General features: G+C 42.0%; 1 protein-coding gene across 1 annotated transcript in view; it reads left to right on the top strand.

Annotated features, from left to right (window-relative positions):
- Positions 1–14,999, top strand: part of usp48 (ubiquitin specific peptidase 48) — a 119,266-nt gene that overhangs the window by 21,115 nt on the left and 83,152 nt on the right. The window contains exons 4-5 of the mRNA XM_080181525.1: positions 1,731–1,858; positions 3,153–3,277. Of these exons, the coding sequence (XP_080037651.1) occupies positions 1,731–1,858; positions 3,153–3,277 (253 nt within the window). The remainder of the gene's footprint in view (positions 1–1,730; positions 1,859–3,152; positions 3,278–14,999) is intronic.

The raw sequence follows: 14,999 nt of genomic DNA, 5'->3' as shown, positions 1-14,999 counted from the left end.
ATCCATCAGGACCTGGCGATTTCTCAATTCCAACAATTTGTTCAATGCCAATTGTCACCTGGCAATTGTGATTTTTCTGAGTTCCTCTTTCCCTTCCGTTAGCTGATGTACTGCTATTTCTGGGATGTTGCGTCCTCTATAGTGAAGGCCAATGCAAAATTGTTTAATGCATCTGCCATGGTCCTACTTTCCATTACCAATTCCCCAAGCACACTTTATTTAAGACCAATACTCGGCTTGTTAACCCTTGTTTAAGTATCTATAAAGACTCTTATTATCTGTCTTTTTATGACTTGCCTTCTTTCTCTCGTGCTGTAGTTTTTCCATCTCTATCAATCTTTTTGTCGTTCTTTGATCTTTTATAGTCTTTCCGATCCCCTCACCTGCAACTCGTCTTTGAACAAATATATGCCTTTTCTTTCTGATACTGTCCTTCACTTCCTTAGTTAACCACAGACAACACATCCTTCTTTCTTATTGGAACTTCTGTGTTCTTCAATGGTTGAATATGTCTACCATTGAACCTCTCATCAGTCTACCCCTTGAGTACATTTATCAGTTCACTCGAGCCAGTTCTGCTTTCATATCCTCATAATTGCCCTTATTTAAATTTAAAATACTGGTCTTGGACGCACTGTTTTCTCTCACTCAAATTGAATGTAAAATATAATCTTATTATAATCGTTGCTACCTTGGGGTGCTTTCACTGAGGTTATCAATTAATCCTATCTCATTGCACAATACCAGCTCTGGCATTGCCCTCTGGTTAGCTCCAGAATATAAAACTATCCCCAAAACATTCAACTGCTCATCTACACTACCTTTGCCCATCAGATTTTTCAAATCTACATGTGTATCAAAATCCCCCACGAGTATTGCTGTACCTTTATGACAAGCTCCCATTATCCCTTCTTTCATACTCTGTCCTACCATATAGTTAGAATTAAGCGGCTTGTACACAATTCCCACAAGTGCCTTATCATTTCTCATCTCAGCCAAGCTGCTTCTGCACCCCAGTTTCCAGAAGAGAGGTCATCCCTACGTGCCTGCCTTGCACAGTAGATAAAGCAGCAATTTTTGTGCTATTGTGAGATGTTCCGGATAGCAATGAGAGTTTCTGTGGTATTTTCAAAAAAAAAATCAGGATCCTTTATTTACTGCACTTGGAAGGTGAAGGCACTTTGTGTGCTGTTGTCTCTCTTCAGACGATGTGGACTTTCACTTTGTTGAAGAAATAGACTTAAATGCAGCACAATTGGGTTATAATGGCAGGTTTGGAAAGAAGCCTGAATGATCATTAAATCAAACGATGCTGATATTAGAACCAAGAGCTTTAAAGTGCCAGTAGGCAGCTTTGCTAAAAGGCTGGGTAGAGCTGAGCAGTTTACACAGCTGATTGGTAAACTACATAAAAGTACTGTGCAATGCTTTGCCTTGGCTCCGTTTCCGTATACCTGCAGTATATTATAGAGTTGAGACAAGAGTAAAGTATTCTTTATGGGTTGTTCAGTAAAATGGAATGTAGAGGCAGAATGACCAAAGGAAATGGTGCCAGTTCAACACAACTGCATTTTAGCAAGCAAAACTTAACCACTTACATTCACGTTATTGCAAGAAATGATAATTAAAGTGGATCATTTTGTGCTGTATTGGCCTGAAGATGAGACATTCTAGAGAAAAACAAGATTAATTACAATGATCAGTTACTAACGTTATGTTTTCTACCTTAGAATTCGAACCACAGTCCATCTGTGAACATCTTCAGTACTTGTTTGCTTTGCTGCAAAGTAGCAATCGACGATACATTGATCCTTCTGGTTTTGTAAAAGCATTGGGCCTGGACACAGGGCAACAGCAGGTAAATAGATGTGAATCCAAGAAACTAATTCGCCAAGAAATGTGTGGATTAGGATTCCTATGACTTCCAACCCATAAATAAACACCATAGTTAAACTCGATCCAATTTAAACAATAGGAAATTCTTTGTTTTGCCAAGATTTTCTGTTGGCTCATGGTTGAGACTATAACTTCTTGAGTGTTAAATACCAAGTCAGAGGATATTTAATGATTGGAATATAGTTTTGTGATGGCTGTTGTGCAAGCATGAATTATAATTGGTGTAATGGACTGGATTAATGTCCAGTCCAACACTGGTGGCTCAGTTAAAAAGAAGTAAGCTCTGAAATGCTGGAAAGCTGCAAATACACATGTAAAGGAACACTTTGGGTTGATCTTTAAGCAAAACTGTTTTAAGATGAAAAGTTGCAAAGAAACCAGAGCGAGCACCCAGAAGAAGGCTGGAAATAGGAGCAGTGTTTGAAATCATGAATATCTGTGACTAAGGAGAAAGCGCGAAGGCAAAGGTAGCACATGATGTAGCCAGTATCATGGAGGTGAGGGTGGAGGAAGATTAAGGGAAGTATTTTTCTAAGACCGTGTAATCCAGGGTCACAAAGTGGAAATGTGGATGGACAGGTGAATATCTGGCAGGAGTTAAGGTTAAAAAGTTGTCGGTCACCCAGCTAACTCTAAATTAGTGAGCATTCTTATTCACATTCCACAAAAGCAAAATACCGCAGATACTGGAAATCTGAAACAAAGATGCTGCAAGTACTAAGCAGGTCATGCAGCATCTCTAGAGAGGGAAATATTTTATCTAAATGCCGTAGCCTGCTGAAGTAGGATGTGTGTGTTTTTGGTGCTGTTAACTGTAGCTTTACAGATCATTTATAGTGCAAGATTTTCAAGAGCTACATTAAAACTTTTAAGGCCTTTGTGGCAATCATTATTATAGTTAAAATGTTTAGTCCTTTTTGGAAGGTATACAATGCTAAAATAGAAGATAATATCACAGAATGCTTGTGCTCGAGGGACCACTCTGCTTTTCATGGATACTTAGTCACATCCACAACTTGCAATTAAACATCCAATTGTTCACAACTTTATTGGATTATTGTTAGAATTTTGAAGACAATATTAGTAATGGTATGATTCGCTTCACACTTGGTGGAAATGTTTTTGAAATTTCACAATTTTATTACTTTTCTTGACCATTAGTTTATGCATTGTTTGATTAACCATATCCGGTCATGAGGACGACTGCTTTTATCTTGTTTGTTTAATGTTTTAATCACTTGCAATTGCATCCACAGGATGCTCAAGAATTCTCGAAGCTTTTTATGTCACTGCTAGAGGACACGCTATCAAAACAGAACAATCCCGATGTACAGAATATTATACAGCAGCAGTTCTGTGGACAGTATGCCTACGTCACAGTGTGAGTGTGCTGGAATCTATTGCTGAACTTTGCTTGGTGCTGCAGAACATCTCAAATATACATCAGAGTGTAATAAATATTAGTAGAGAAATTGCAGCAGGAAAGAGAAGAGAAACCAAAGCTGGTAAACTTGTGTCCCTCTTTTCGTTGCTGGTGGTGATGGGAGTATATGTTCTTTGTGACTGGTGTGTTTGGCTGATCTGAAATATTTCCATTGGGAATATGATTTTTAAAGTGAACAATATAAAATGCATGCTGTTTCAACACTAAATGTCTCTTTCATACCCACCTTCTATAGAGTATCAACAAAAGTGCACCCAGCGATACAGTAATGTAACATTTTAATTTGATATTTGATTTAGAGGCTGACCACTACGAGGAGAAAATAAGTCTGTATGCTCAATTTTAAACTTAGAGGATGTTTTGGGTTCTCTGACATGCATCTATTTGGAATATTATTACTTAAACTGTAATGAGCTTTCATTTGATGATCTCATTTCAATATCCTATACCATTGTTGTGAAGGTTAGTCAGTGGTTTATTACCCCCGATTATATATTTCTCTGCTGGAACGCCTTCCTGTTTGTTCAGCAGTTGCTTCCTAGCTGTTAACTTTAGGATGTTTTTGTCCTGTGTCAGGAACTTCAGAAACACTACATTTTATTCCATGCATAATTCTTAAATTAGTCAAGCTTCCGTCGTTTTGGTAAAACGTACAAATGCAGGAATATATACTCCGACGTACCCGTTTGCAGAACACAAAACATCGCATTATTGCAAATAGTATATTTCAAACAATGGTGGTGAAACAAGCCAATGGCTTCAATACGACTGAACAGTGGCAATCGCTCATTTGGGACAAAATTAATTACTGCCTAGAATAATCTAGTCCTGTCATCAGCAAATCTTGAACAGATCAAAAAAAATTTGTAAAATAGGTGGAAACATTTCAGAAATTCTGATGCACTCCACACCTGAATAATTTCTCCATTCCATCCACAGATGCTACGTAACATAAGAAATAAGAGAGGAATAGGTCAGATGGCCCCTTGTGCCTCCTCCATTCAGTCGCTCGTGGCTGATTTGACATTGGCCTCAACTATATATGGCCTATTCCTCAAAGCTATGGTTCAGAAATTGTCTATCCAGCATGCTATGGCGCAGAGGGACCTGGGGGTCCTTGTGCATGAGTAGCGGTAGAGAGATTCTTCCTGCTTAGAAAGGATAGCAGGACTAGAGGACACAGCCTCAAGATAAGGGGGGGACAGTTCAGATCAGAGTTGAGGAGCTTCTTCATTCAAAGGGTGGTGAATCTCTGGAATTCTCCTGCTCCTATTTCTTAGGTTCTATCTCAGCCTTGAGTAAGTTCAAGGACTTGGCCCCCACAGCTTTCTGGAGTGTAACATTCCAACGATTCACAGCTCTCTAACCTAAGAAGCTCTTCTAATGTACATTTTAAATGAGGCACTCCTTATGCTGAAGCTGTGTCCCCCTACATCTAGATTCTCTCATGAGGGGAACATCCCCAGAATCTACCTTGTCAAGCCCCTTTGGAATCTTACATTTCAATAGGATCACCTCTTTTTTTAAAAAAATCCAATGAGTACAGATTCAACCTGACCAATCTTTCTGTATAAAACAACTCCCTCATCCTAGGAATCAACCATCAATTTTGTGTCTTTACATTTTTTCCCTACTCTGACGTTTGCTGATGCACTCCTAATGTTGTATGTTCCGTTCCTTCCTGTCACACTCTGGTTATTGTTACTCATATTACTACCCTGAACTATTGGCTTGTGCTTTCTCTTTCACTTTCTATGTTTCTCCTCAATTGCAGTTACTACCTCCACTCCTCAACTATTTAATTTAAACTCCTATCTACAGCTTTAGCGATTCTATTCGCCAGGCCACTGGTCCCAGCCTGCTTCAAGTGAAGCTGCCTCTTTCATAGAACCATATAGTGTAGGGGAGTCCCTTCAGCCCATCAAATCCGCACTGACAATCGAGAAACATCTGACCTCCCACTTAATCCCATTTATCAGCGCTTGGCTCATAGCTTTGAATGTGTGATGGTGTCAGATGCTCATCCAGATACTTTTTAAAGGATGTGAGGCACCCCGCCTCCACCACCCTCCCAGGCAGCACATCCCAGAACACCACCACCCTCTGAGTAAAAAAGATGTTCCTCTCGTCCCCGCTAAACCTCGTGAACCTATGTCCCCTCGTGACTGACTCTTCCACTAAGGAGAGCAGCTGCTCACTATCCACTCTGTCCATGCCCCTCAGTTTTTATCACCAGTACTGACACCAGCCCTGTGAATTGAAACCCATTTCTCCCACAAAACCTCTTGATTGTACAACTCCCAAATACTATGTACATCTATTTGAGCAATGCATCTCATTTCTTGATTTTACTGTTCAAAAATAAAGGGTCGCTCATTTTAGATAGCAGTGAGGAGAATTTTTTCTGAGCATCACAGAGGATTGGTTGTCAAATAGGAGGCAGAGAGTGGGGGTCAATGGGTGCTATTCGGATTGGCGGTTGGTGACTAGTGGGGTGCCCCAGGGGTCGGTGCTGGGGCCTCAGCTATTTACCATTTATATAGATGATCTGGAGGAGGGAACCGAGTGTAGGGTGTCGAAATTTGCTGATGACACCAAGATTGGGGGAAAGGCAAATTGTGTGGAGGGTGTGAAGAGTCTGCAGAAGGATCTAGATAGGCTGGGCGAATGGGCCAGGAAATGGCAAATGGAATTTAATGTTGGCAAGTGTGAGGTGGTCCACTTTGGTAGGAAGAATGGTAGGAAGGACTATTACTTACGTGGCGAAAAACTGCAGCAGGCGACGGTGCAGAGGGACCTCGGGGTCCTTGTGCATGAGTCGCAAAAACCCAGCCTGCAGGTGCAGCAGGTGGTCAGGAAGGCGAATGGGATGCTGGCCTTCATAGCGAGGGGGATTGAATATAAAAGTAGGGAGGTCTTGCTGCAGCTGTATAGGGCATTGGTGAGGCCGCAGCTGGAGTACTGTGTGCAGTTTTGGGCGCCGCACCTGCGCAAGGATATTTTGGCCTTGGAGGGAGTGCAGAGGAGGTTTACTAGGCTGATACCGGAGTTGAGGGGGTTGAGCTATGAGGAGAGGCTGAATAAACTAGGCTTGTACTCGTTAGAGTTTAGAAGAATGAGGGGAGATCTCATTGAGACGTATAAGATGATGAATGGGATGGATAGGATAGAGGTGGAAAGACTCTTCCCGCTCAAAAAAGACAGTAGGACTAGGGGGCACAGCCTCAAGATAAAGGGGAGGCGGTTTAGAACGGAGTTGAGGAGGAACTTCTTCACTCAAAGGGTGGTGAATCTCTGGAATTCTCTGCCCGTTGAAGTGGTGGAGGCTGCCTCGCTAAATATTTTTAAGAAGCGGGTTGATGGGTTTTTGATAAGAGAGGGGATTAAGGGTTATGGGGAGAGGGCGGGAAAGTGGAACTGAGCAGCGACAGATCAGCCATGATCTTATTGAATGGCGGGGCAGGCTCGAAGGGCCAGATGGCCTACTCCTGCTCCTATTTCTTATGTTCTTATGTTCTTATCACGAGTCTTTGGAAGTCTGAAAAGGCAGTGGAGGCAGTCTTCGAATGTTTCTAAGGCAGAGCTGGTTAGATTCTTGATTAACAAAGGGGTGGTAGGAATGTAGGGTTGAGGTTTCAATCAGGATCCGTGGTTTTATTCAACGTCAGAGCTGGCTTGAAAGGCTGAGTGGCCTACTCGACATGATTGGTATGTTTGTATATTTCACCTACAGGCATTGGGACAATAGTTTTCAGTGGTGTTCTAACAGGGGCAGTTGAAGAATTTTGGTAAAGCTTTTTGGGACATTGTACGTGTATTATATTTTTCACCTGATCAGTCACACCAAATCCGAAGGTTTAGCTTCGAGCCATAGTCCAAAGCGTTAGCATATATTCCAGGGTGACCCTTCAGTGTGACTTTGAAGATATAACTTCATTGCTGAAAAGTATAAGGAGTTGCATTTTGGGAGAAGTAATACGGATTTAATGGCAGTTACATGTATGTGGATCTTCAAAGGTGACAGAACACAGATTGTTTAGCAAAGTATATGGGATTTTGGGGTTGCACGGTGACAGTGGTTAGCATGACTGGCTCACAGCACCAGGTTCCGTTCAGGCCTCGGGTGAATTTTGGCATTCTCCCTGTGTCTGTGTGGGTTTCCTCTGGGTGCTGCAGGTTCCCCTCTCAGTCCAAAGATGTGCGCTTTAGATTGGTTGGCCATGCTAAATTGGTGTCTTTAAAGGCTAAGTTAGTGTCTCAAGATGTGTCAGTTAGGGGGTTTAGCAAGGCAAATACGTGGGGTTACAGGGATAGGTGCTGAGTGGGGTTGTTGTCGGTGCAGGCTTGATGGACTGAATGGCCTCGTGCACTGAAGGGATTCTGTTGTGCTTTATAAATACAATTGTATATAAAAGTAGGGAAATTATGCTGGGCCATAAAGAAAATGTGGTTAGGCCGCAAGTAATAGTGACTGCATTTCATAGCAATCATAGAAATTTATAGCACATTGTGTCTGCACTGACTGACAAGTAGCCATCCACATAATTTCACTTTCTGCTTCTTGGATATACTACGGACTACAGATATAAATAGGTTTTACATGTTATCAGGGTTTTTGCCTCTGCTGCCCTTTCAGGCAGTGTTCCAGATTTCCAACCTCTGTGTGAAAAATACTTCTCTTCAGTTCCCTTCTAATCCTCTTGCCTCTTGTACTAAATCTAAGACCCAGGATATTCAAGGGTAATAGGGTCTTCCTATGCACCATCTAAGATTAGGAAGGGTGTGAGGGTATGAGAAAGGGTGCAATGCAGATTTACCAGAATGATTCCAAGGATGAGGGTTTTTACCTAAGTTAGGGTTGTTCTCCTTTTGGGTAAAGAAGAATGTGGTGAGATTTGATTGAGATGTACGAATTTATGACAAGCTTACCTGTGATAGCTGAGGAAAAGCAGATCCCATTAGTTAACGGAACAAGGACTGGCTGACACAGATTGAGAGTTTTTGGACAAGAGATATGGATGGGGAATATTTATGTAGCAGGTGGTGTGGAGTTTGGCAGCTATGAGGATTATAGAAGTGAAGATGATTTAGATGGGCACTTGATGGAAATAAACTTGCAGCACGACAGGGAGAGAGCAGAGAATGGGGCTATTTGGGTTGCTTTACAGAGAATCGATGGCTCACTTCTGACCCTACGCTCTTTGACAAAGGTGTTGTTGTTAAACTGAAGCTGGACTTGATTGTGCAGGAGCTTGTTGGATTTCTTGTCACTGTCCAGTGTTCTCCCAGTGTTGTGGGCAGCATGCTTTTCTTGGCTACCCCACTACAAAACATCAAGATAAAAGCAAAGTACAGCGGATGCTGGAATCAAACAAAAAATGTTGGAAAATCTCAGCGCGTCTGACAGAACCTGTGGAGCAATAACAGCCAAAGTTTCAAGTGTGGACCATCCAGATTTGAAACAATAGGTCTTCTCTTTCTCCATAGATATTGTCAGACCTATTGCTGAGATTTTCCAGCATTTTCTGTTTTTGTGACTAATAAACACCAGGTTAACTGGTCACTTGTATTATGTCATTAGTTGCACCTTGCTTTATGCAAAATGTTTGTTGGCAAACGTGTGCGCAGCAAAAAGTGATGTATTAGTGCTGAGCATTTTGGAGCATCCCAGTGAGCAAATACGAGTTTCTACCTGTTTGGCTTAGAAGACCTAATTGTAGAATATAACTGAATCATATCAGTATACAATCAGCCTATTTTTAGGGATACCAAAGCCATTTTCAAGGATGCTTAGGCACAAAAGTTGGCTGTTCAACCTCTAGAGCCTTAGATCATCTGTACTCAAATTTCATTTAACTGCTTTTGCTTCTTATCCCTGAAACCTTTACCTAACAAAATTTTATTTGTATTTTAATTTTGAATTGTTAATAGACCTAACCTCAAATAGGGAGTGTTCCAGCTTCCCAAAGCTCCTTGTATGAAGGGGTAATTTTAGGGTTATGCCCTCTTGTCTGGACTCTGACCAGAGAAAATACGTACTGTGACTGCCCTGTCAAATTCTTTAATCGTATTGGGCATTTCATAGAGTCATAAAATCCCTACAGTGCAGAGCCTGCACCGACAACAATCCCACCCAGGCCCTCTCCCCATATATATATATATTTAGCCCGCTAATCTCCCTGATACTAAAGGGTAGCATACCACGGCCAATCCATCTAACTTGCACATTTTTGGAATGTGGGAGGAAACAGGGGCACCTGGAAGAAACTCATGCAGACATGGAGAACATGCAAACTCCACAGTCATCAGAGGCCGGAATTGAACTCGGGTCCCTGGTGCTGTGAGGCAGCAGTGCTAACCACTGTGCCAGCATGCCATCCCTCTTTTAGCTATAAATTAGCACATCCCATAAGCTTCTGTATTCAAGGGTATATAAGCTGAGCCTGTACCATGCGCCTCTATCATCTAACCCTTCTAACTCGAGTATTATTCTGGTGACTCTGCATTGCACTCGATCCAAAGCAAGATTGTCCTTCCTGAGGTGTGATGCCCAAAGCTAACCACTCCCAAGTGCAGTCTAATCGGAGCTTTCAGTACTTTGTATTTAGTTTCTTTAAGTAAAAGGCTAACATTCTATTAGCTCTTTGGGTTTTTTTTGTGTTTGTCTACTAGTTTTATGTTTCTGTATATGGACCGCCAAATTGCTCAGTTGCTTCACAGTTTCCAGTTTCTTACAACTGAGGAAATACTAATCCATCTTTCTGGAATCCAAAGTGAATGACCTCACACGTCGCCACATAAACTCCATCTGCCGCAGTTTTACCCACTCACTTTAATCTATCAATGCCTCTTTACAACTTTCTGTTCCATCTGCCTTGCTTTACTATGCTGTTAAGTTAATTAGATAGAATTTCGGACAAAACAGCCATAAAAGGAGGTTATTCGGGGACAATGGGAGTCATTATAAAAGCTTGCATCCCAGATTCAAATCAGTCTTTATCCATATCAGCCAGCAGAGTGGTTGGGCTGAACAAATATTGCTGCTGCCGTGGGATGCAGCATCTAAAGGAAAATGTGATTCATTCAAGATGAATAAAGGTTGTGGTCAGGGTTGAAGGTGGTCTCCGATATCATGCTTTGTCTCTCTAATGGAATATCCTACCCTCTATTCTGAGAGCATGACCTGGAGACCCCAGATTATGGCAGGAAGATTCTATAGGCTGCAAGAGAATAGGTTAGTGCCATTAGTACAGGAATTGTGAAAATTTACAACCAGGACATTTTTGCAATATAAGGACAGTAGGTAATTGATCAAATCAATGTACATGTACGTTCTCTTCAATTTGTTAGTTCACAGGCTGAGTTGCTTGCTTTGAATACCCATCCTTATAGCTACAGTATTTGAGTTCGGCCCAGTTAAGTTTCTGTGATCCCAAGGATGTTGATTGTTGGGGATCTGAAAATATTAATGCCATTAAATATCAAGAGCAGATGGTTAAATTCTCTGTCACGTATGGTCGTTGCCCAGCCTTTCTAGAAACATAGAAAAACTACAGCACAGGCAGGCCCTTCGGTGGACAAGTTGCGCCGAACATGTCCCTACTTGGCTTACCTATAATGCTCTATCTTACTAAGTTCCATGTACTTATCCAAAAGTCTCTTAAAAGATGCTATCAAATACGTCGATAGCGCCTCTCAGCCTATCCTCTTTAGGTATGCCACCCAATCCAGGCAACATCCTAGTAAATCTCCTCTGCACCCTTTGTACAGCTTCCACATCCTTTCTGTAATGAGGCAACCAGAACTGAGCACAGTACTCCAAGTGTGGTCTGACCAGGGTCTTATAAAGCTGCAGCATTATCTTCCGACTCCTAAACTCAGTTCCTCAATTGATGAATGTCAGTACGCTATACGCCGCCTTAACCACAGCCTCTACCTGCGAAGCTGCTTTAAGCATCCTATGAACCCGGGCCCCAAGATCCTTCTGATCTTCCACACTGCCAGAAATACATACGGTTATGGGGATAGGGCCTAGGTGGGATTGTGGTCAGTGCAGACTCGATGGGCCAAATGGCCTCTTTCTGCACTGTAGGGATTCTGTGATCTCATGTAGGTGGCAATGAGCTGCACTTCTCTTTGCCATATTTAACCTGAAGCCATGTCATTCCAATGGCTTTGGAGTCAATATTAGGGATTCCCAGGCAGCTCCCTGTCTACTGCATACTGTTGTGCCACAGCTTTTGATGGGCCTGAACTACCAGTGGGTCAGGACTTACTGAGGGATGGGATGGAGTAGAAACCAATTCTCAGAACCACCCCTGTTAGGCTATTGCTTGACTAGTCTGCAGGACAGCTGTCCCAATTTTGTTTTGAGTGGAGGAGATGCAAGATGGACTGAACAGTGTTTATCTTTGTGTCCAAATTCAATGTCCGGGTTGATGCCGGATGGTCAGTTTGATAGTACATTTTTATAGAGTGGGTCCATGCGGGTGAGTGCCTTGCTGGAGGCTTGCTGGACATCATGGCTTCAGGCAAAAATGGTGAAGAAACGTGCAGCTGATTGCTACCTATGTAAGATCATAGAATCCCTACAGTGCAGAAGGAGGCCATTTGGCCCATCAAGTGCACCGAGCACAATTCCAGCTAGCCCCTATCCCTTGTTTCAGAGGACATTTAAGAACTATGGGTGTGGAGTCATTTACAGGCCATATCCTGTAAGGACAGTAGATTTCCTTCCCTAAAGGACATTTGCGAAGCAGATGTATTTTTCCAGCAATCTGATAGTTTCACAGTTACTAACTAAAACTAGCTTTTTAATTCCAATTTTATTTAGATAGAAGTTAAAACTCCTTAACTGCCATATTTATTATTTGAACTAAGGAAACTACACAGGAACAGGCTCTCCGAGCCTGCACTGACTATGCTGTCTATGTAAACTAAAATCCCCTATTCTTCCAGGGACTATATCCCTCCATATCCCATCCTATTCATGTATTTGTGCAGACACCCCTTAAAAGCTCCAATCGTATCTGCTTCCATCACTCCTCCAGCAGCGACTTCCAGGCACCCACCACCCTCTATTTAAAAAAAAGCATACCTTGTACATCTCCTTGCCTGTCACACCTTAAACCTGTGCCCCCAGTAATTGACTCTTCCACCCTGGGAAAAAGCTTCTGACTATCCACACTGTCCATGTCCCTCATAATGGATGCGTAGTCTAGCATAACCACAATGCAATTGTACCCTGTTATGGCAGCAATTAATTCAGTTATGGCAGCTAATTCAATTGATTAAAAAATATCTGGAATTGAAAGCTGGTCTCAGTAATGGTGGCCATGAAACTACCATAGATTGACATTAAAAACCCCTCTGGTTCATTAATGTCCTTTAGGGAAGGGAATCTGCTGTCATTACCCAGCCTGGCCTACATGCAACTCCAGACCCACAGCAATGTGGTTGACTTTGCCTCTCTGAAATATTCTAGCAAGCCGGTCAGTTAAAGATGGGCAACAGATGCTGGCCCATAATAAATTTTTACGAAGATACAGAACTGGCATTATCAACTAGGGTAAATGCCATGGGGAATCTATATTACTTCATCTAAACCTGTGTTGCTTCCCATCACAATTGTGCAATTCATTCTGTTGATGAGGTGTCTATTGTTATAAAGCTCATCTTTCTGACTTGATGAACACTGTCATGCATACAAATCAAAGCAACAATTTACTAAGGAGTCAGCCTTGACAGAACAATTCTCATTTCTGAGTCAGTGAGTCATGAGTTCCATCCACATTCGAGAGATTTCCACAAGCAATCTACACTGACAGTTCAGTACAACATTGAGGGGTTACCTTGGATGTTAAAGTCAGACCTTGTCAGCTTTCTGAACTGGGTATACAGTAAACTCCATGTTATCCAGCACTGTCATGCTGTAGTAACTGGAAGTGCTGACAGGACATTTTTTTGTTTTCTTGAAAAGCTGGTCTGTAAAGAGTCAAGTGGCAGTCTCCAAACCCAATGTCGAGGTTATTCTTCAGTTGTGAGGTCACCTTCGTTTTCAGCTATAAAGCCGGCCAGAAACCCATGAGATTGTCCAAAAGTCAGAAGCAGCAGTTGGAGCTACTGTGAGTGAAACTGCCACAGCTCCAAAGCCAGTCTGAAGGATGTGGTGTCAGCTCAGTCTTTCAACTGTTGTAGTTTTACTTTGATGCCCTGTTGTGCTTGGGACCCTTGAGCGGCCAGCTGCTTTTCCCTCTCTTCTCAACTCCTTGAAGGCAGAGCAAGACCTTGTGTAGCTACTCACTGTTAACCAGCCCACTCCCCACCCTCCTGGAGCAAAAGTTTTTCTGTTTCAGATGTAAGTTGGAACAACGGCACAATGGTTAGCACTGCTGCCTCAAGTGCCAGGGACCCGAGTTCACTTCCAGCCTTGGGTACTGTCTGCGTGGAATTCTTCTTGTGTCTGTGTGGGTTTCCTCAGGGTGCTCCAGTTTCCTCCCACAGTCCAAAGATGTGCGGGTTAGGTTAATTGGCCATGCTAAATTGATGCTAGTGTCAGGGGGTTTAGCAGGATAAATATGTGAGGTTACAGGAATAGGGCCTGAGTGAGATTGTGGTTGGTGCAGATTCGATGGGCCGAATGGGCAAAATTGATTACAGCCAATGAAACATTTCTGAAGCGTAATCTGCCTTGGGGTGCCCTAAAGTCGTGAAAGGTGGTATATAAATGCAAGTTACTTATTTTCCTTGAATGTTTTGCCTGGAAATCTCATTTTTATTACTTGCTTCTCATCGTAATAAATTTTTATCCAGGTTTCGTACTATTTTGTAATATTGTAGTAGGTGCACAGGGGCAGCCGGCTAACTGTAATCCCAAATATTTTTCCATTGGGACTATAATGCTGAATTTTCATGATGGCTTCCTCCTATCACCACTGAGATTGGGAAACTTGTGTGTGAATAGTTATTGTGTTCATAGTCTCATACTGAGAGCACTTTCTATTACAATGAAATGTTTACACTTGTTAAAACTAATGTACTGTAATCAATGGTGTTTTGTGAAGTTTATTTAGTCAGGTGCTGAATAAATCCTTTATCTTGTGAAGAAATGCATCAGGTTTATTTAGACTGATCTGGATTCAGTCATTCAAGCCATACATTAACATGATGACTGACATGGTCTTGAGTTTGTGTGTGGCTGATTCCTTTAGGTGCATGAACTTTTTAAATTTGGCTGTGCAGCAACTTAATAGGACTGGTTTGTGCACAGCCTATGCAAGGGCATTCAGGCTCTGCATGATCACACAGCTTAGAGAGACCATTGGCATTAACCTAAACTAAAAGATGCACTGTGATCATAATTCAGGTATAATCTAAACACTGCTTATTCAGAGCCATTGTGAAAAGCCAGTTGCTACGAGAGACATGTATCTTCTATGAACTGAAACTTGAGTTCTGAAAAGCACTGTGAACGGATCCATTGCTGTTTTTATCACTGGCTTAAACAGTAACCATCACTGGGCCTGTTCCCCTCGCTCTTCTATACAAGCTGCGCAGTGGAAAATAACACTGCTGATGAAACTGATGGTCAGATTGGTTTGCTGATATTATAACACAAGAAAAATTTGACAAGAAAAGTAGAGGACAAAGATTTGATTAA

Source organism: Carcharhinus amblyrhynchos, unplaced genomic scaffold (genome assembly GCF_965287045.1).
Source record: "Carcharhinus amblyrhynchos unplaced genomic scaffold, sCarAmb.v2.hapA scaffold_41, whole genome shotgun sequence".
Lineage (NCBI taxonomy): Eukaryota > Metazoa > Chordata > Chondrichthyes > Carcharhiniformes > Carcharhinidae > Carcharhinus > Carcharhinus amblyrhynchos.
This window is presented reverse-complemented; position numbering and strand designations above follow the sequence as displayed.